At 42.1% G+C, this 21,905-nt stretch overlaps 1 protein-coding gene across 1 annotated transcript in view; it reads left to right on the top strand.

Moving 5' to 3' along the window:
* Positions 1 to 11,199: 11,199 nt before the first annotated feature.
* The window catches only part of LOC143736301 (uncharacterized), a 47,880-nt gene continuing 37,174 nt past the window's right edge, over positions 11,200 to 21,905 (top strand). The window contains exons 1-2 of the mRNA XM_077227043.1: positions 11,200 to 11,537; positions 13,285 to 13,605. Of these exons, the coding sequence (XP_077083158.1) occupies positions 11,306 to 11,537; positions 13,285 to 13,605 (553 nt within the window). The 5' untranslated portion in view covers positions 11,200 to 11,305. The remainder of the gene's footprint in view (positions 11,538 to 13,284; positions 13,606 to 21,905) is intronic.

Raw genomic sequence — 21,905 nt, 5'->3', positions numbered from 1 at the left:
AGTTCACGACGAACTCACCAAGTCGTGGAAAGCCCCCCACTCTGCGCGCCTAAAGCCTTCTTTTTCTTCCTCGCTCTCCTCTGTGGACGGCGCGAAGGAAAGAGGCTACGAGGGAACACCGCCCCTCGAGGAGGCCGTGGCCAATCATCTCTGCCCGCCCTCCACCACCGGATGGAAAGCCAAAGCTTCCCACCCCTCGAAGCCCTGCCGCACTACTTCAGCTCTCGCTGGTCGCGCCTACGCCGCCGCCGGCCAAGCTGCATCAGCGCTTCACTCTATGGCGGTACTTCAAGTGTTCCAAGCCAAGCTTCTCCGCTCTATGGACGAGTCTGGCCCCGAACCCGAAGCCTTTAAGGACCTACGCAGCGCGACTGACATAGCCCTGCGAGCCACGAAGGCCACCGCCCAGTCTATCGGCCGTGCCATGGCTAATTTGACTGTTCTCGAGCGCCATCTGTGGTTGACTCTGACTGAGATGAAGGACGCGGATAAGGCGCCATTTCTCGACGCGCCTATCTCCACCAGCGGGCTGTTTGGACCGGCGGTTAAGGGTTTCGCCGAACGCTTCACTGAGGCCCAGAATGCTTCACAAGCTATGCGGCATTTCCTGCCCAAGCGCTCCAGCTCATCGCAGAGCAGACAGAGGCCGCCGCAGCCGCAGCGGGCTAGAACAGCCCCCACCGCCTCTCAGCCCGCGCCTCAGGCTGACGCTCGACGCCGCTCGCGCTCTCACAACCGCAAGCCGCCTTCTGAGCGACGGGGTCCTCGGCCCAAGATTGTGCTGAACCCCGAGCCTCGAAAGCCGTCCTAGCCACAAGAATGAAAAGAGAGAGCGTGTCTCGCAAAAGCCGGACCACTCTCTCTGCAAAAGCTCAAGCATTACCCAGTCCCCTTACAGGCGGCTGGATATGTTCATACAGCAGTCAATGGGCCAGTCACAGAGCTCGCTCACCTGCAAACAAACGCCGTTTTTACGGCGACGCACAGAAAACACAAAAAGAGTCTTTTTCTGCCTGTGTCACTAAGGGTTCACATGTCCACAAGGTGTGCATTCCCAGATACTGTCAAAACAGTGCCAAATTCATTCCCAGCTCAAGCTGCGCACCCCATGAATGTAGATCACGTGCCTACGGTCATGTACGCACCACTACACACAAGCACTGTTCACACAGTTATAAATTCATCCCCAGTAAAAGCGGGAAACATTATAAAAGTGACGCGTGTGCCTACCACTGTTTATGCACCCCCACTTATAAACACTGTCCTTACAGTGTCAAACACAACCCCAGCCCAGGCTGCGAGTTTTACAGACACAGCGCGCGCTGCTGTAATCACACACGCGCCCATTCACTCAGCTGCTCAGCGCGCGCCCGCGCCTCTGAAAGCTATGAGCTCAGGCGATTCGCTGGCCGGGTCCCTGCGTCACAGCGGCCCGCCCCTAGCCTGTATTCAGCCCATATCTGTACACGCAGCGGCATGGGAAAATATTCCAGATATGCCGAAATGGGTATTGAATATAGTAAAGCACGGATACTCGCTCCAGTTCGCTCGCAGACCACCACGTTTTACGACTGTGGTCGAGACGAAAGTGAGAAAAGAGTGCTCACATGTTCTACGCACCGAGGTGCGCAAACTAGTAGAAAAGGGCGCTGTGGAAACTGTTCCCCCCTCTCTGAGCGAGGCAGGTTTTTACAGCCGCTATTTTCTCGTCCCGAAAAAGGATGGCGGTCTCCGCCCCATCCTAGATCTCAGACACCTGAACAAAGCACTAATGATTCGCTCGTTCAGAATGTTAACAACCAAGCATATCCTCGCGCAAGTACGCCCAGGAGATTGGTTTCTCTCAGTGGATCTGAAAGATGCTTACTTTCACATTCCAATAGCGCCTCATCACAGGCCGTTTCTGAGATTCGCTTTCGAGGGACAGTCGTACCAGTACACAGTACTTCCGTTCGGCCTGTCCCTGGCTCCCCGTACATTCACGAAATGTATGGATGCAGCACTTTCCCCCCTAAGGCGAAGGGGAGTGCGAATACTGAATTATCTCGACGATTGGCTGATTCTAGCACAATCAGAGAGTCAGTTAATAACACACAGATCTTGGATTATCAGCCATTTAGAATGCCTGGGTCTAAGAATCAATTTTGCAAAAAGCATACTATCTCCCAGCCAGAGGATTTCTTTCCTGGGAATAGTTCTAGACTCGATGCAAATGACAGCGCGTCTCTCATCAGAGCGCGCGCTCACCATCCGGCGCCTTGCAACATCATTCAGGGCGGGCGCGCTCGCCCCCGTCAAGCGGTTTCAGAGGATGCTCGGTCTCATGGCCTCAGCATCGGCCGTACTCCAGCTAGGATTGTTGCATATGCGCCCTCTCCAACGCTGGCTCAAGAGCCGCGTCCCTACTCACGCGTGGCGTTCGGGCCACCTTTTAATCAGAGCGAACCACGGCTGTATAAAAGCCCTGACGCACTGGAAAGCCGCCGACTGGTACCAGTCAGGCGTGAGTCTGGGTGTGAACACAAGGAGAAAGATGATAACGACAGATGCCTCCAAAATAGGTTGGGGGGCCCTTTACGAGGGCAGGCCTGTCTCCGGCTTTTGGTCAAACCCGGAGAAGCGCCTACACATAAACTGTCTGGAAATGAAAGCGGTCGCTTTGGCTCTCAGAGCCCTGCTCCCACAGCTGAGAAACGAACACGTCTTGGTCCGAACGGACAACATGACGGTAGTATCGTACATAAATCGCCAGGGTGGACTCAGGTCGAGCTCCATGCATTCAATGGCCAGGAGACTCATTTTATGGTCCCAGCACAACTTGCGCTCGCTGAGAGCAGCGCATGTGCCAGGTGCCCTGAACCAGGGGGCGGACATGCTATCCAGAGACAAAATTCTCCCAGGAGAATGGGCTCTCAACCCGCTGACGATTCACTGGTTATGGAAAACCTTTGGCAAAGCGGAGATCGACCTCTTCGCCTCCAAGGAGAACGCGCACTGCCCTCTTTTCTTCACGAAAAGCATGGATGCGCTCGCCCAGAGCTGGCCGAGCCGTCCCTTATATGCCTTTCCCCCGATCGCGATGCTACCGCAGGTCATCAGTCGGGTCAGAGAGGAGAAAGACGCAGTGCTGCTGATAGCCCCACTCTGGAAGAACCAAACATGGTTTCCAGATCTGATGCAAATGCAATCTGCACCACGGCCGATTCCACTGAGGCCAGACCTCCTCAGTCAGGCCAACGGGATGATATTTCATCCCCGCCCCGATCTGTGGGCCCTTCATGCATGGCCCCTCAACGGGTTCCCAGGAACCTCACGAGCGGAGCACTAAAAACCATCGCTGAGGCGCGGGCGCCCTCCACGAGACGCTTATATGCCCAGAAATGGAAAGTGTTCAGTGTCTGGTGTAATGCCAAGGGCCTGAACCCTGAAACATGCGAGATTACGAACGTACTCACTTTTCTACAAGGGCTTCTGGAGGCGGGCCGCGCCCCCTCCACGCTCAAAGTATATGTGGCGGCCATCACAGCATCACACGACCCTGTAATGGAACGTCCATTGGGAAGAAACGACCTAATTATTCGTTTCCTAAGGGGCGCTAGGAGGATGAACCCTTCACGCCCCCCCTCAGTGCCGATCTGGGACCTAGCTACTGTCCTAGACACTCTTAAAGGGCCTCCGTTCGAACCACTCCGAACCGTGCACCTTAAACAGCTCTCGCTCAAGACTGCGCTCTTGCTGGCACTCGCCTCGGTCAAGAGAGTGGGCGACCTGCACGCGCTTTCGACAAGCGCTGCCTGCCTAGAATTCGGACCTAACGACTGCAGGGTCGTCCTTAGACCGAAACATGGGTATATTCCTAAAGTGCTCACCACTCCCTTCAGAGCACAGGTTATCTCCCTAACTGCGCTATCGTCCCCAGCAGACGAACACGACGCTAATCTACTCTGCCCCGTTAGGGCTCTCAGAGTGTATTTGGAGCGTTCTGCCCTATTCAGACAGACAGAACAACTGTTTGTATGCTTTGGCGGCCGTACGAAAGGTTCCGCCGTTTCAAAGCAGAGAATCTCTCACTGGATAGTTGAAGCTATAGCGCTGGCTTATGAAGCTAAGGGACTTCAATGCCCCTGGGGAGTCAAAGCACACTCCACCAGGAGTGTGGCTTCTTCCTGGGCATGGTCGAGCGGGATACCGATCGAGGATATTTGTGCGGCGGCAGGCTGGGCCTCACCGTCCACATTTATCAGGTTCTACAACCTACAGGTCCCGACACTGCATTCCAATGTACTATCAGCATGATGCTAGTTGAACTACGAGTTCGTATCTAGATTATGTATGTGCTTGTGTCACACTGAGCGCCTTCTAGCCGCTCTGTATTCTTTCCCACATATAAAGCTCGCCTCTGCCGGCTAGTTGGATGATAACTTTGCTTTTTTAGCTCAGGCACCTGCCTCTGGCTATCATAAGGCGAAGTTCAGCACGCACGGCGTTTTGCATGGTGTTCCCATAGCGTAAGCTACTTACGCAATAGGAGAGACCTCTCGAAAGGGAACGACTCGGTTACTAACGTAACCTCGGTTCCCTGAGAGGAGGGAACGAGTATTGCGTAAGCTGCCGTGCTTGTGCTTGGTTAGTTCGCTTCAGTCGTTTTAACCTAAAGAACTCTCATGACGGGGCGCCCAATATATAGCTCTTGGCCACGCCCATCTTGGCGGGCTCTGACGCGCGCGGGCGCGAAGCGCGCTCATTGGTCGCGCATTCAGAGTCGCCCCGTCATTGGTTCGAGCAAGTTGCCGCAGCACAGCCAATGACCGAGCTGCCTTCGTTCATTGCTGTCAGCTGTGCAGCTGCAATGCGTTTTACATAAAGACTTCAATATTCTCGAGAAAAGGAGTTTTCCCATAGCGTAAGCTACTTACGCAATACTCGTTCCCTCCTCTCAGGGAACCGAGGTTACGTTAGTAACCGAGTCGTTTCCGGGCGTAAAACGATGTGACGTATTTTCTCATTGTTTTATATTCGACAGAAAAACGTTTATCATGTGTATTTTGCATTCTGTTTTACTTGACCATTGTTACATTTAAGCAGTAGGCTGTTACACTATCTCAATCGTCCAAAAAGCAAAGTGAAGTATTTATGTTTTGTATCAGCTCTGTTATAGGGGAGCGCGGGGCACAACCTAACGCGGGGTTAAATGTAACGCGGACCTTTTACATAGTTAGTCAGGATCATGCGAGGTGTGTTTCCGCTCTTTTTCTCCTGCTGCCAGAAGACGCTCTCCTGCGAATTTGTGGAAAGTTTTGATAAGATTTCGTGAAGATACTGGACAAAGAGTGTTTTGACACTATGCAATTACATTTTTTCATCATAGTTTTTTTCCGGTTTCTGAGTGTGGTGTGTAGCCTACGTCCCCGAATCTAACTTTATCTGACATTAATCACTGTCTTGTTGGCTAAAACATAGCACCGTTTTGAAACATGTCAGCAACTCCTAGCAACTGTTAGCTAGGCTTCAAATATTTTTTACACAGCGGGGTTAGTTGTAGCTCAGTGTTACAACTAAGCCGCCAAGTGTACAATGATAATCAAATGAAAACGGGAGCCACACAATGTTTCAGGTTTGAGTATTTATTTATATATTTAACTTTGTTGGACTTCCACAAACAATGTTGGAATTTTTTTTTTTTTTTAGTTTACTATGCATTGATCACTTGTTTAGCCTGTTTTTAATGCAATAAACCATTTAAAATTTTATTTTAAGCTCGTTTTTATTATTTTTACTGTTATTATGATTAATAATAATAATTTTACATGCAGCTGCCACACACAAATGTAATTCAATTGCAATTACAATATTTGATGATTTTATTTATTTATTGCAAAACTGTGCAGCCATTTCCTATATCTCTATCCATGATATTGATCCATAACAGAATGATGATTGGATTAGAGATGGACGTATGGATATCTATCTATACAGATGCACAAACAATATCAAACTATACAGATACAATAGTACTGAATGATGTGTGTTTCACACAAGTGTTACAACTAACCCCTCTGTCTGTTACAATTAACCCCGCATATGGGGTAAGTTGTAACATTTAGATTTCTGTCACTTTCAGTGCAACTGTACGAAAATGGTAGGTCCTAGAAAAAAACTTTAAGTGTTCATTTGTAGCAGAGATGTGTCTGTTGCTTGTGTAAAAAGAAAGATGAATCTAACTTAATTATTTTTTTAATAATTGAGCCAAAACCAAAATGTGTTAGGTTGTGCCCCGCTCTCCCCTAGGCTATACGACAGAAATGCATTTATCGATTTTATTTTTCAGTGTGTGTTTTTTCACCCTGACCAAGCTGACCATGATAAAAATATTTGTCACAATCTCTTCTTGTTTACGATAAAAAAGAACGACAGTCAGTATTTCGAGTCGTGATTGAACAAATCATTAAAAATATGGAAAAGGTCTAGGCCTACATATAATGCTCAGGTCGTATGATTTTGTAAAAACGTATTCTAAAGATTATAAGGCATCATGCCGTGAGTACGTCTAAAGTATTTGATAAGTGCATTGATCTAATTTACCTTGAATACAATCGATGATGTGCATAAAAGCCTCTGCTAAATGCATGTAAATGAATTATTGAAACTATAGTCATGTTGTAACTATAATATTGAGATCCAAATGTTCACACTAGTAGTTACAAAACATGAAAACATTCACTGATGCTGAATAAGGAATAACAATGCAAACATAAAACCTATGATGAAAAGTTCAGATGCAAAAGCCTCTAAGTGCCATCTGAAATTTTCTTCTAGAATGATAATTTTTATCAAGCTTGTATATATAAATTAAGTAATTTACACTTAAATCGCAATGCAAATTAACTATTAATTGTAATTTAAGAGAAATTACTGAACTTAAAAAGGCCTATACAAGCTTGATAAAAATTATCATTCTAGAGATATTTTCAGATGGCACTTCTGAACTCTTCATTTACTTGTTTGCTAAAAGACAAAATAAGACCATTTACACTGATTATCCAATTCAGAAAGGCTACTAAAGTATTATTTTTCTCTTGAGCATCAGGGAATGTTTTCATGTTTTTTAATAGTTGGCTGTGAGTGAGTCCTTCATTCTTTCTCAGTGTGTGAAAAGATCTCAAAATCTTAGTCACTACTGTAATGGGTTTAATATGCAGAAGATGCTGGGAAATTGAGCAGTTTTACTGCTTGAGTCAAAGGGCCTTATCATCAACTAAAAACAAACACAGTCATTGATCATCCAGGTAACAACATAGCATTAAATGGGTAGTTCACCCAAAAATTAAAATTCTTACAGTAATTACTCACCCTCATCATCTCATTCTAAATCCGTAAGACTTTCGTATATATCTCCTGAACACAAATGAAGATATTTTTGATGGAATCTGAGAGCTTTCTGTCCCTCCATTGACAGTCTATGCAACTACACCTTTCAAGCCCCAGAAATGCAGTAAAGATATCATTAAAGTAATCCAGTGACTCCAGTGGTTTAACCTCAGTTTTATGAAGCAAAGCGAGTGCTTTGTTTGCATAAAAAAAACATAATTTACCTCTTTATTTACAAAATTATTACAATATCTCAGATGCACATTCCCGCAATGTCTGCCCTTGTCAACACTACCCTAATCATGATGCTCTCGTGAACGTGCGTTGGGCTAGTGTTGTCAAAGGTACCAAGTCAGTGCTGAAATTTAAAAAATGTGACACTTTGTGCGCTGTTGAGCGGAATCTTAAACTCCTTTGATTGCTGGTACTCATGCACTCATCGGATATGTCTGTGATTGGCTAAAATGTTCAGCGCTTCAAAAACATGTTGTAAATATACATCAATGACGCTCTTCACCGAGCGCAACACCGATACACACAGGAGCTTTTGAAAGCAGACCAGTCCGCTGATGGATGGCTGCTTGTGCTCCTGCTCCTGTTTAAAAAAAAAAAAACTTTTAAACCCTCCCGTGTGCTCTCAAACGCTCCCAGGCATTGATCATTTTAGCCAATCACAGAAATATCTGATGAGCGTGTGAAAACATTGGGCAGTCAGAGATGTTTCTGCTCAACAGCGCTCAAACCGTCACATTTTTTAAATTTCAGTTCCGACTTGGTACCGAAGTCGGTACTTTTAACAACACTGTGTTGCACTAATATTTAAGTGGTAAATAGTATGTTTTTTTTTTTGTTTTTGTTCAAAGCAAGTGTCATTTCATAAAATTGAGGTTACTCCACTGGAGTCAAAAAATCTTAATTTGTGTTCATAAGATTAACGTAAGTCTTACGGGTTTGGAATGACATGAGGGAGATATATAATGACAATTTTCATTTTTGGGTGAACTATCACTTTAAGATTCAACGGTATGTACACTTTTGAAGTGTTTCTTTTGTGTGTATTAAGTTATTTTGTCTACTCTTGTGTGCCAACATTTGTTTTATGAAATCGCTTTAACAATACAGCACCAAATAGAAAATGACATGCCAATTTTTATGATCCCTCTTTGATAAAATTAACATTGTGAATTATGTCAACCTATGAGCAGAACTTTATGAATCAGGATGTGGTTTGTATGATGTTCATGAAGTTGTTCAAGATCGTCAATGCGACTCGTCTGATGTGAATGTGTGAATCAATGTTCTTCTGCTGTTTGTTTGCATGTTACATTATGAATCCAGACAAATGTAGTTACTTACTATCTTTATGATCTGTACAAAAATATTTTCACTGCACTTTCCTGTTTTGTAATGTTGTTCAGCTCATAATGAACTGTTCATTTCTTCCTCAGGTGTGTCTGGTGTTAATACAGATGAAGTGCCAGTGTCAGTCATGGAGGGAGATTCAGTCACTCTAAACTCTGTTGTTTTAACAAACCTACAAGACAGAATTAGATGGTATTGTAATGGGACTCGCATCGCTCAAATCAATGGAGATTCAGAGTAAGATCTGTACAGATGTTCAGTGTAATGAAGGCACTGAGAGATTCAGAGACAGACTGGCGCTGGATCATCAGACTGGATCTCTGACCATCACAAACACCAGAAACACAGATACTGGAGGATGTAATCTGAAGATCATCGGCGGCAGCAGCGACAGAGAAAAGACCTTTATTGTTTCTGTAACTGGTGAGTCATTATGTTTAGAAGTCTTGTACATTTCAGACTCCGATACTGAAAGACAATAAACAAAGTTTATACACTACATGGTTGAGTACATAGTGCATAAGTACATAGTTTATAAGTGCATAGTGTAGTGTGTCATTTTGGACACAGCTCTAGTATTCAAGTCTCCCACAAAGTCATTTATTCTATCTAGAGAATACTAGACCTGCTTAAAACGCCTTGATCAAAGTCCAGATATTATTTCCTCAAACGTCTAAGACTCAATGTGAAATATTAGCATAATTCCCACCCAAAGACATATGTAACTAAAAGAAGACAAGACTTCAGTGAATTGTAGTGTTGTCGTTAGGGATGTTGCCCAAAACCCGAATACTATGTTTGGAAAGGAAAATAATATCTGATGGGAAGTAAAAATATATTTCAATGCTTTTTACATTATAGTTGCACTTATAGTTGGGTAATTATATTGCATATAATTTGCGGGCATCAGTGAGATGACAGCTTTATAAAGATTGTAAAGTGAGCGCTCTTTCGCACTTTCGAGGCTACAGAATATTTAATAAATTAAAATAGTGATAATTGATTAAAAATAAGTTTACATATTATTATGTTTGATTTTTTTTTGCAATAGAACAAATAGTAGAAATTGGATAATTATTTACATCAGATGAGTCTCCATCTTTGAACAAAGGAGTAACTCTTGCACATTTCCATATAAAGGGAACGGAACAAGTGGAATATTACAAATTAAATGAATCTACAAATAAAATACATTAATACATGAGCAGCCAATTTGACAAATGTAGCTTCCAAACCATCAGGACCAGCACTATTATTTGTTTTTAGATCACAAATAGCATAGTAGACGTTGACAGGCATAAACTTCTTAAAGGAAAATTAACCATTTGATATAGTGGAATTAAAAGAACCAATAGTACAATAGAAATCAGAGCACTGAGAACCACAGATAGAAGAGAAATGCTGATTAAAAGCTGAGAAATGAGTAAAGGATCAGAAATACTTTCATTATTAAATGTAGTATTTTTATCGAGCTTTTATTGGGTTTGTTCTAAAGATTGCTCAACTGATTCCTAAACTGTTAAGGGTTGTGGAAATCCTGAGAGAAACAATCTTTATAATAAAAAGCTTTTGTATTCCATGTTTCTAACTTGCATAAATTCCTCACATATCTATAGTTTTCCCAATCAGTGTAACTGATTTTTCCCTGAGTAACCGTATTTGGTCAGTGCTTTATCCCTTGGCTTAAGAAGTTTGATAAGATTAGAACTGATCCAAGGTAAATGTCTGCCTTTGACTCTAATAGTCTTTAAATGAGCATGTTTATTAATAACATTTATAACCTCAGAATGGAAAAAAAAAAAAACTCAATGCATGCTCAACAAAGGGAATTAACTGAAACCTAAATCAATTAGGTCTTGAATAAAATCATCTGCATTCATATATTTACACTGTCTCAGTCTTATATTGTGTCTGGAAAATTAAAACTAAATATCTATCACTGATCACTTAAACAATGTGACATTACATCAAATGTGATTATCCTTTCAGGATTAATAACAAGTATCCAATTCAGCAAAGATGAAGAAAGATAGTCAACTCTGGTAGGCTCATTGATCAACAGAGTAAGATTTAAACTACCAAATAAATGTATATCATTAACAGAGGAATGATCCAACCAATTAAAATCACCCAAAATAATACATTAATTGTGCTTCTCAAGAGAATTAATAGTTCATCATCAGTAACTTTAATATGTAGCCATGTTTCTGAGAAAAAATAAAAAAAACACTTGGTGATGTGAATGCACATAGGTAGGAGGGAGAAATATCAGATGTGTGCTGCATGTATGTTTGTCTGAGTGAGTGTGTAAATCAATGATGTTATTCTGCTGTTTGATTGCATGTTACATCATGAATCCAGATGAATTGCTTTACTCGCAATCTTTATTCTATAGATAAACATTTCCACAGCACTTTCCTGTTGCATAATGTTGTTCAGCTCATAATGAACTGTTCATTTCTTCCTCAGGTGTGTCTGGTGCTGATGATACAGATGAAGTGTCAGTGTCATTGATGGAGGGAGATTCAGTCACTTTATACACTGGTGTTCAAACAAACCAACAAGACAGAATTAGATGGTATATAATGACACTCGCATCGCTCAAATCAATAGAGATCAGAGTAAGATATATACAGATGTTCAATGTAATAAAGGCACTGAGAGATTCAGAGACAGACTGAAGCTGGATCATCAGACTGGATCTCTGACCATCATGAACACCAGAAACACAGACTCTGGAGTTTATCAACTGAGGATCAGCACTGGCAGCAGCGACAGAGAAAAGACCTTCAATATTACTGTTCATGGTGAGTCATTATGTTTAAAAGCAAGTCTTGTACATTTAAATTGCATCATAAATGAGTGTATTTTTCATTGACATTATGAGGTATTTTTGCTGTTTACCTGTAGAAACTATACACCTGTATTTTTCTCATAACAACACCTGTTTTCACCCTCTCTCCGTATGCTCTGTTGTAGTTTCGGTTTGCCTTCCAAAATGCGTAGTCTGCTCTGATTGGTCAGCTGGCCCCAGTGTGTTGTGATTGGTCTACCGCTTAGAGCATGTGTCAAAAAATGTAAAGGCTCTTACCATAACCAACGAGTATCAGCCACGGAGACTTCATGAGGCGCTGTGAACACTACTCTAGCTTATCTTAGTGTCATGAACCATATAACCGTATATTCATACATTTACGAGCACTACAGTCTCTGTACAAATGATGTGTCAGTTTAACACAGAAAGAATAAAGGCTTGGTTCCTTTTTTTGTCTTGTGTTGTTCTTAGAATTGTCGGTCTACATTATTGTCTTCTGTGTATCAGAATAATCCATCGTGTCATTGTGTTCATGATCAGACGAAGTGTATCATTGTCCTTATTTGCACATATTTAATTTGAATACAACGTGCGCATACGCAGTGCTGGTTCATGTTTAGAGTGTATGAGCGCTAGAGTGTATGAAATATGTCCATAAACCTTGAAACACGCTTGCTCTTGTCCGTATATGAACTACATTATCCCCGTTAGAAGCGTTGTTGAACACAGCGCTGCAGTTTTAGGACCCTAGTTCTTTGTGACATCGCCACCTACCGAACTGGATCTACAAAAACTGAACATCATTAGAAAGATTTAAGACTTCGATATTCAATATTTGACCACTGTTTACGATAAAACTGGTTTGCAGTGACATTCATTTCTTAAAACCATTTTAAACCGCGACCGTGAATATGGTACAAATACTCAATGGTGGTTTAAAGTGAGCTTTAAGTAAAAGTGTAATATTAATCTGTTAAATTGTAACGTTAGCTTGATGCTACTTGTTTCTCTAATTCCACCTGCTGCAGGAGCTTTTCTATTCCATAATTTGTTAAAATAATTCACATAAGGTCCCAAAAATAGTTTTTTTGTTTTTTTTTGTTTTTTGTCTAACAAGACTTAAGATATTTGAATCTTGATACTATGGACAAACTAAACCACCTGGACCCTTGAACTGCGGTCCTGAAACTGCATCCGCCGCTATATCATCCAGTTCTGTAGGTGGCGATTGTCACAAAAAACTAGGGTTCTGAAACTGCGGTCCCAGAACTGGGGTCGTGAAACTGCAGCCTCTGGTTGTGCAGGAACATACTACTGCGCTTCATTCCATGACATTGCTTCCACTTGGCTTTTTTAACCCAGAAGAACGTAATTGCCCAGAAAAACGCAAAAATAACCATTTTCCACTTATTGATAAAATGTATGAGTGCTTTTAGTGTTTTCAGCGATGAGCAGCCTGTTCATATCTGTACACATCTCAAAAAATGTGTTTTGGGGGTTCATGATCCTTTAAATCTAGCCGTTTTTTTTTTTTTTCAGTTCAGCAATCCAAAATACAGAGATTATGATGCAAAAATATTGTATTGTGTAGATATAAATAAAGGTGACTCAACTTTAAATGTATTCATAATCACAGAATGTGTATAAATTATGCTGAAAGTCAAAGCATGTTTTATTGCACAGTTCCCTCATGTTGTGTTTCTTAAAGATCCTCCAGCATCTGTTGGTTTGTGTTTCAGGTGTTTCTGCGCCTGAACGAGAAGAAGTGAAGAGAAAGGATGGAGAATATGTCACTTTAGATCCTGGTTTAAGAAGAAAACCAAATGATGTGAAGAGATGGTATTTTAAAGACACTCTCATCGCTGAAATCACTGGAGATCAGAGTAAGATCTGTACAGATGTTCAGTGTAAAGAGAGATTCAGAGACAGACTGAAGCTGGATCATCAGACTGGATCTCTGATCATAATGAACATCACAAACACAGACTCTGGAGAATATAAACTACTGATCAACAACAGCAGATTCAGTATCATTAAGAGCTTCAGTGTTTCTGTCACTGGTAAGAATAGCTTAGTAATTTAGTGCCTTTTCACTTAAGTAGTTTTAGAAAATAGTTTGAAATAATCCCCCCAGTAAATGTTTTTTTTTTTTTGTGAACTGCTGATTTAGCTGCAGTTGTTCAAAAACCCACCAGATGCCGCCATTTATCAAATAAATCATACAATTTTATACAATCATAATGAAATATACTTATACAGTATCATACAACTTAATTCTGAAAGTAGAAAGGTGTAAATGTCGGTCAGGAGTATTGGTAGAGTTGATTATCAGTCGATCTCTAGTAATAATGTGTGTCTGTCTTTAGCTCCTCCAGATTCAGGTCCGTCTCCAGCTTCTGTAGGAGGAATACGTGCTGCTAGAATAGGAATATGTGTTGCTGTTATTCTGCTTGCGGCTGCTATTGCTGTGATTTACTATCTCTACAGATCAAAACAAAAAGGCAAGTATCCTATTACATACACTTGCTTGTACAAAATATAAATATGAGATGTAATGTGCAAAAAGAATCTTTTCCAAAATTCCCAAAAGTATGTATTTTTATTCTAATTGACCAAAGTAAGAGTTTGTTGTTATTGTTCAAACAGGAAACGAGACACAGCGAGATGATCCTCCTCAGGTGAGATACTGTGAGCTCTGAATCTGTTGCAAAACACTGTGAATTTACTATCAGATCCGTGAGTACAGTCAAACCAAAAAGTGTTTAGACACCATACATAATTTTCTATATATATATATATATATATATATATATATATTTTTTTTTTTTTTTTTTACTACTGTGTGCAGGACACTTTAGCTCATTTGTGTAAGTTAGGATAGCAAGGTGTCTGAATAAATTTTGGTTTGACTGTGTTCAGTGTATGCATGAAAACCCAAGTAATTTCTTTACCTAAGTGTTTATATTAAGCATTTCACAATAGCTTCTGGCAAAACACAACAATAGGGAAGCGGTTGCGATCAGTTTTGACCTCTCCAATAAACTTTGGCCGTCAGCATCTCTGAAGCATCTCCCATAAACGGAACATAACCGACCGCTTACTTTTAAACATGTTTAACTCACCACAGTTGTATGGCTGGACTGCAATATTTACTTATGGAGATTACTAAAGACACCAAGCACAAAGTGTCCTCAAAGACACAAATGACCTAAAATCCTAACACATTGTTTTCTGAGTGTTTGCACTAAGGGTGTGCAGCGGAGCAAACATCTGTATCTGTATCGCCCTCAAAATTATTCATATCTGAATTGTATTTATTTATTCTTTGTAGTTATCACTGAAAAAAAAATGCTTGTCTTACTGACAAAATAATAATTGATTATTAAATTATTTCTGCACACATTAAGGCACAAGAGAGTGCTGCTCGAAAGAAGAACGGGGTCTTTACATTCACTAAACATCAGAGAGAAAAACCCTTTAATTTGTGTGTGTGACTGAATCATAAATCCTGAACATTTGTTTTACCTTCTGTGAATCTGCTTCTTCCTTTCAGGAGGAGGATGTCACAGAAGAAACAGCCCTTAATCACACTGGCAGTCCACAGGAGGGTGTTGCTAATGGGTCGCCCCATTAAGAGAATGAGACTGCACTGATGAGTTGATTATTAGTTTCCAGAGTAACATTATTATATTAATAGTGTCACTAAAAATGAACTTGAAGAGAAATGAGAAAATTAGGCAAAAAATTGTGTCAGGTTACCATATTATTTTCCTCTGTTGGAATTTTCTGAGACCGTGGAAATGTGCAAAGGGTCCTTGATGTGTTTTCAGAACAAAACTGCAGCACATGTGTTTTCAGAACAGGAGAAAGTTGCGAAGATAATCGCCGGAGCTGCCTCAAGTATGATTCCTGTGTTTGCCTTAACAAACCAAAAAAAAAAAGAAGAAAAGCAGAAGAGCTAAGGTTTACTAAATATTCATTCTCATCCATCACCAGTTCATAAGAAGCATGCAAGACATAAACATGCATATTTTAAAAGCTGAGAAGATAGTTAAGCTTTAAATGTTTCATCCATTATGATATTTTCAGTCTGATGGAAATGGCTTGATTGAGGTGTTTACAGGAAGGCTTGTCAATCAATCTGAGCCATCAGTCTGATTACTAACAGATCATTTGGGTGCATGTAAATGGCCTAAAAATTGCATATTGCAAGGTGCGAGTGCTCTTCACAGACTATTTTAAGACAATTTAGTCTGTACTATTGACACTGTAGTATGCCTGATAATGTTAAATGTTTACAATTTTAGCAGTCATCTAGGCTAAACTATCAGCGAATGTTAATCCCAGAACTCAGCTAATGTTCTTGAAAGGTTCTCTCAGGGTCAGTTACAGGAATGGAATGATTGTTCTCCAAATGTTAGCACAAAAAATGTTATACAGTGTTAATGAAACATTTTGGTTTTCTGAAATGATTTAGTTTGATGTTTGTCTAACATTTTTTTTGTTTTTTTAATGTTGCTATTTGTTTAGGAATGTTCAGAGAAAATCCAAAAGTAACATTCTTATGTTGAATGATAAAATGGTACAGAACAGTCTTCAACATTCAAATAATCAAGAAAAAAATTTTTTTTTAAAGATTTTTGAAAACACTGGACATTTTCAAACATTTTTAATATTATGAGAATATGTATAAAAAAATGTTTTCATAACTTAGATTAGAACATATTTAGTTTGCTGGGACAGAGAAACCTCATTGCTGAAAACACAGTATTTCGAGTTTTGATGCTGAACAACTCATTTAACCAACAAACCTCCCTTGTTCAACCAGCTTTGTTAACTCTAAACTGGTATATTTTTTACTGGGAATACTTGATATTAAACATTTCACACTCCACGCTGATGCTTGAATGTTTGGTTAACAAAGTTTTGTGGTAAAAAAAGGCCGTTCAAATCCAGCAAGAGTTGATCCATGAAATATTATCATTGTGTCCTTGACTCTGAATCTCAGGAAGTGAACCTTTACAAACTGCACTGAAAGATACTGTGTACTGTGAATGGAAGCAGCTACAGATGTCTTTGTAATGTAATATAAAATATTATATTCCACTACTGTTAATGGCTGCTGCACAAGCCTCTGAACAGTGTTCATGCATCTAAAAACATTATTGTTATGTTTTCACTGTTGAAAATTGTACATTTTCTTTGTTACAAAAAATAAATTATAAAATGCATCATTCTGCCTTTTGTAAGTATTGCTGATTAGTTTTTTACAGTGAAGTTCTTGTATTTGATGTGAGGATGATGGAGACCTGTGGGGCGTTCGAGGTAAAGAATGCTGTAGCATTCTCCCTCTATTTACCTCCATTTTGTCTGTTTCAGTTCTTTCATTTTTGGTTGTGTGTTTTTTTCATGTAATTATGTTTCCTTGATGTGTTTGTATTGTAGAATATGTCCCTATGTGATGGAAATGATCACATGCACTTATATATATATAAAGATATGTATTTTTTCTTTTCTTTTATAAATGTTGCATTAGCCAAGAAAAAAAGTGCCTTAAACTTTTAAAAAACACATTTTCTATGAATGGACATTAACTTGAAAGATCTCTGTTCATGTGATGGATGCCATTAAAACGGTCTGATAACTGCTGAAATCTGTGAAATTGTCATGATTTTAGAGATCAACACTCAATCTTTAACTATTACTCAAGCTAACAAGCGGTTCAACTGTTAAATGTCTAATCAAATGTAATTTTAAAAGCTTTATATATAGCATGTAGGCTATATTATATTGGATGAAAGGTTAACTTGGTCAATTAGCTCCTACTGTAAAAGCTTGTAATTTCATCATTGTGTGGGCAAAAGGTGTCTTTCTACATTTACACCATTCATTTATAGTATTATATATGTTTCATAGTTTTTTTTTTTTTATTTATTTTTTTACTTTTACTTTTATTTATTTATAAAGGGACCGTGCACAATTTTCTACATAAAATTTCCATTTCATGTATTGTACCGGATTTGGCCAAAGGCTATTTTTCATCCGTAGTCCCCCAGGCAGGTCAACGCTAAAATAACATTACACAGACAATACCTATGTTCACATACAATAAATACATACATACACAGATTACACACATACTGTCAGGGTCATAAAAAAAAAACAAAAAAAATATATCAGTCAATCAATTTAACTACAACAATCTCATTGGTTACATAATTGGTTCAATTTTAAAAAAGATTTTAACTTCAATTTAAAAAGACCATGAGCTTTACACCCTTTTATGTCCTCTGGTAGGGCATTCCACTGATTAGTGGCTTTCACTGCGAAAGATGATAGTCCAAATGCAGAATGACGAAAGGGAACCAGACAATTATTCATAAGTGAGCGTCTGGTAGATCTCACAGAGGTTTCACAGCGAAGATGAATAAAGTCACGTAATACAGACGGAGCCAGACCGTTTAGGATTTTATGAACCCCTCACAAACTTGAATACAGTCTAAAATTGTCAAAGTTTAAAAAATGATGTTTCTCTATGATCTTACAAGAATGAAAATGGTTAGTTTTTTTATCTAAAATGTTTAATGTCTGTTTATATAGAGATTTTAAGGGTTTAATAACAGTTTCACCAGCTTGACCCAAACATGTCAAACAGTAAGACATGAGAAAAGATTGCAGCATGCATAAGAGCCTTAGCTACAAAGCTACTTTCTTTTACAAAAGAAAGACATTGTCCAATTTGTCTTAAGTTTGCCATATTATGTTTAATATTTCTCACCATTTTCTTTACATGTTTTTTAAAACTGAGATTTGATTCCAATATTATACCGAGATAATTGAGCTCATTTACTATCAACATCCGGAGATTTAACGTTTATTTTTGAGAAAATAATTCCTCACATATCACATATTTTTTGGAGGATCTTAATTCATTTGAGACACACTACTGTCTCCTGATATACACACAACTAACATCAACCAAACTTACCTTAATTGCCACATTTTCATGCAGAAACTTTTTGTCCACCCAACCGATAAAATGTCTCAGGTTACGACTGTAACCTATGTTCCCTGAGAACAGGGAACTAGACAATACGACAATACGATATCACAGCATGTGGGAACTCACCTTCAGGGAGGCCTGGTGAGGCCTACTACCTGACAGCTACAACATTTGGGAGCTCACATTCAGGGAGGCCCAGAGAGGCCTACTACCTGATAACCAACGTAAGTGGAAATTCACCTTCAGGGCGGCCGGGTTAGGCCCACAACCTGATAACCACAGTATGTGGAGAACTCACCTTCAGGGAGGCCTGGTGAGGCTTACTACCTGGAAATCACAGTACGTGGGGAGCTCACCTTCAGGGAGGCCTGGGTGGCCTACTAACTGATAACCACTGGTAGCTATGAGCCCGGAGTCCGGGTGATAGTGCAAGGTGGCCTGCTAAGGCCAGCCAGCCAGCTGGGGACTCGCCTAGCAGGAGGCCTGGTCGGGCCTACTAGCTGATAGCAAGTCATATTATGCTAACATACACTGTTGGGAACCATACTACACAAGCATAATTTACTATTGGGCTTTCAGTAGCGCTATAGGTATGTCCCACAATGTTGGGACTCACCTCCGAGGAGGCCTGTTTAAGGCCTACTACCCATCAGTGAGTCAACTGCCCGTACCACCAAGGCCAACCACGTGTAGTGAGCTGGCCTACAGCGCCCTCTTGGGGGCTGCCCAATCAAGGAGGCCTGCTGAGGCCTACTACTCAATGGCGCAGCCTTCATTGGCAGATAAGCTGTTCACACAGCGCCTACAGCATCCAGGTGCCTAACCACATCGCCCATGGCAGTGTACTCTGCAAGAAAGCTAGCACCCTTAAAACAAGGGGAGTACAAGCATACGCCACTCTGCCTAAACGGAGGCCCCAGTTAGTCAGGGGCCTACCATCTATGCATGGGCGTCAGCTCAGGGCAATGCTCTGGCTTCAGGGGAGTGTACTTCGACAAAAGAAGAAGTGAAGGCTTACTTCATACTCGACCCTAGCCATAGTGGTGCGAGGTAGGAAAATACAGAACTGGGAGTGAAGTGCTCAGACCTACCCTGTATCACAGGGGAATACTCACACTTCACCCTGAGGTTACCAGGGTGCGGGCCTGCCAGCGGCTCTAGGGGTGACAGAAATGTAACTGTGCCCAACCTAGGTGAGTGGGGCTTGACCTAAAAGCCACCACCTACAACCCAGCACTCGAGCAGTAGCTCAGCGAGGTAAGTAAAGCCTATACTGGCGGCCTAATCCGTATGCCAGTTCTGCACGGCAGGGTCGGGCAGACAAACCCCGTCTTCTTAGTGAAGCGAAAGACGACCTAACCCTGCTCAAAAAAGACAGAAATACCACGGAGGCCTGATTGAGGCCTTCCACTATTTGAGGCAAACCAACCTCTGCACCAAGCTGCATTACTCTAGTCGCCCCAGAATGCAGAGAAGGGGGTGGGCCATGGCCTAACGACTCCCATGGGAGGAGGCTGTTATACAGGGATGCTAGAAACATACATTCACAAAGTGAAGAGTCAGAGGAAGAAATGCTAAACTAAGCAGAGCGCCTCAATATCCCAGGGACAGCCTAGGCCAGCTACAGAGGCGGCACTGGTGAGGACCAGCCTGCAAGCATAGATCTATCTGAGGGCTCAGAGGAGCCACAGCCACTAAAGAATATAGTCTGTATTATTCCATACAAAGGGCTGCAAAATCGCTCAGCCTACTGAGAACCCAAACAGAGCTCAAGGGGCGAAACACTCAGAGAAGTCAAAACGGCCCCGTGGGCCGCACATAAGATCTAACTGAAGCACTAGCATCAGTCAACACTCTAAGTAAAAACTTCTAAAAGAGAGAGACCAACTACTCTACCCTAAGGTGGCCTAGCAGCCCGAAGGCTAACACAGTTACCGTTCTGGCCATCTAACAGGGAACTTCAGGGCCCTAATAATCCAATAAAGTTCTCTTACCTTAGTACTTTGACATGACCCCATTACTCTATACAGGGAACGCGGTCTGTAAAGAGAAACATTTTATTTTTTAATCACAAAAAATACTCTTCAAAAGACCGGTCAGCTCACCTGCGGCGTGCGAAGTAAAGACCCGCCAGATAGTTCTTTTAAGAACCTGGGATCCGCCACTTCACAAGCCTGAAAGAGGCGTTTCCAAAAACCAAGCCTAGGTGGGCCGTCAGAACATAGTTCTCATCATAGGCCCATCCCCAGGCCTGATGTAATGAACGCCTGTGGGTCAGGAGAGAGGAGAGGGCAGATGTCATGACCCTCCGGGGAGGTTATCCATCACCGACGCTGTGTACGTTTGCGCTGGATAACCTCCCTCAGATCTCTCCTGTTGCGGGAGTCACGCCTTCTCTGCGACCTGCTCCTTGAGAGAGGGGGCGCACGAGAGGCGACACTGGCTCGTTGGCCCTGCCTACGGTCCTCAGACCGTGAAGGGCCAGGCCCTCCCGCTTGCCGGGGTACGGACGCGAATCTCAGCGGAATACAAGTTTTGAATGCTACTGAGCGCGCCTTCGCCTCCCTGAACTTCCCCACCACCGCCTCTACTGAGGTGCCGAAGAGTTCGGAAGGCGAAACCGGCGAATCGAGGAGAAAGGCTTTTTCTTTCTCCCCGATGTCAGCTAGATTTAACCACAGATGCCTCTCCGTGGCCACCATCGCCGCAATCGACCGTCCGATCGCGGCAGCGGTTTTCTTGGTAGTCCGGAGAGCCAGATCTGTGGTGCGGCGCAGCTCAGCCACCGCCTCAGGGGACATCCCTGCCCCCTGGTCGAGATCCCCCAGCAGGTCGGCCTGGTATGCCTGTAACACTGCCATGATGTGCAGTGCAGCACCGGCCTGACCTGCTGCCGTGTATGCTCTGCCATTCAAACGAGCCGTTGTCTCCAGCGGTTTGGATGGCAGGGTTGGAGCTTCCAGTGTCGCTGCCCGCCCAGACACGAGATAGTTCGTGAACGTCTCGTCAATGGGCGGCATTGACACGTACCCATGCTCTCCGATCCCCTCAACATCAGCGAACTGGCCCACTGATGTCGGTGGATACGGGCAGAATATGGGTTCTTCCATGCCCTCTCGATCTCCATATGAAGATCAGGAAGGAATGGAAGGCTCACCTGAGCTGGTGGTGTATGGCCGGGGAGAAACCGATCGTCGAGCCTACCGCGAGCGGTCTCTCCTCTAGCGCGCTGCCAAGGCAGCTGCAGCCTGTCGGCGGTGCGCTCCATCACATCCACCAGCTCTGCATACACGGGGCAGGATGGCTGAGGAGGTTCAGGATCTACCTGATTATAAACCTCCTCAGCCATCTCCTGCG

Source organism: Siphateles boraxobius, unplaced genomic scaffold (assembly GCF_051911475.1).
Source record: "Siphateles boraxobius isolate OS27281-9 unplaced genomic scaffold, OSU_SipBor_1 13, whole genome shotgun sequence".
Taxonomy (NCBI): Eukaryota; Metazoa; Chordata; class Actinopteri; order Cypriniformes; family Leuciscidae; genus Siphateles; species Siphateles boraxobius.
This window is presented reverse-complemented; position numbering and strand designations above follow the sequence as displayed.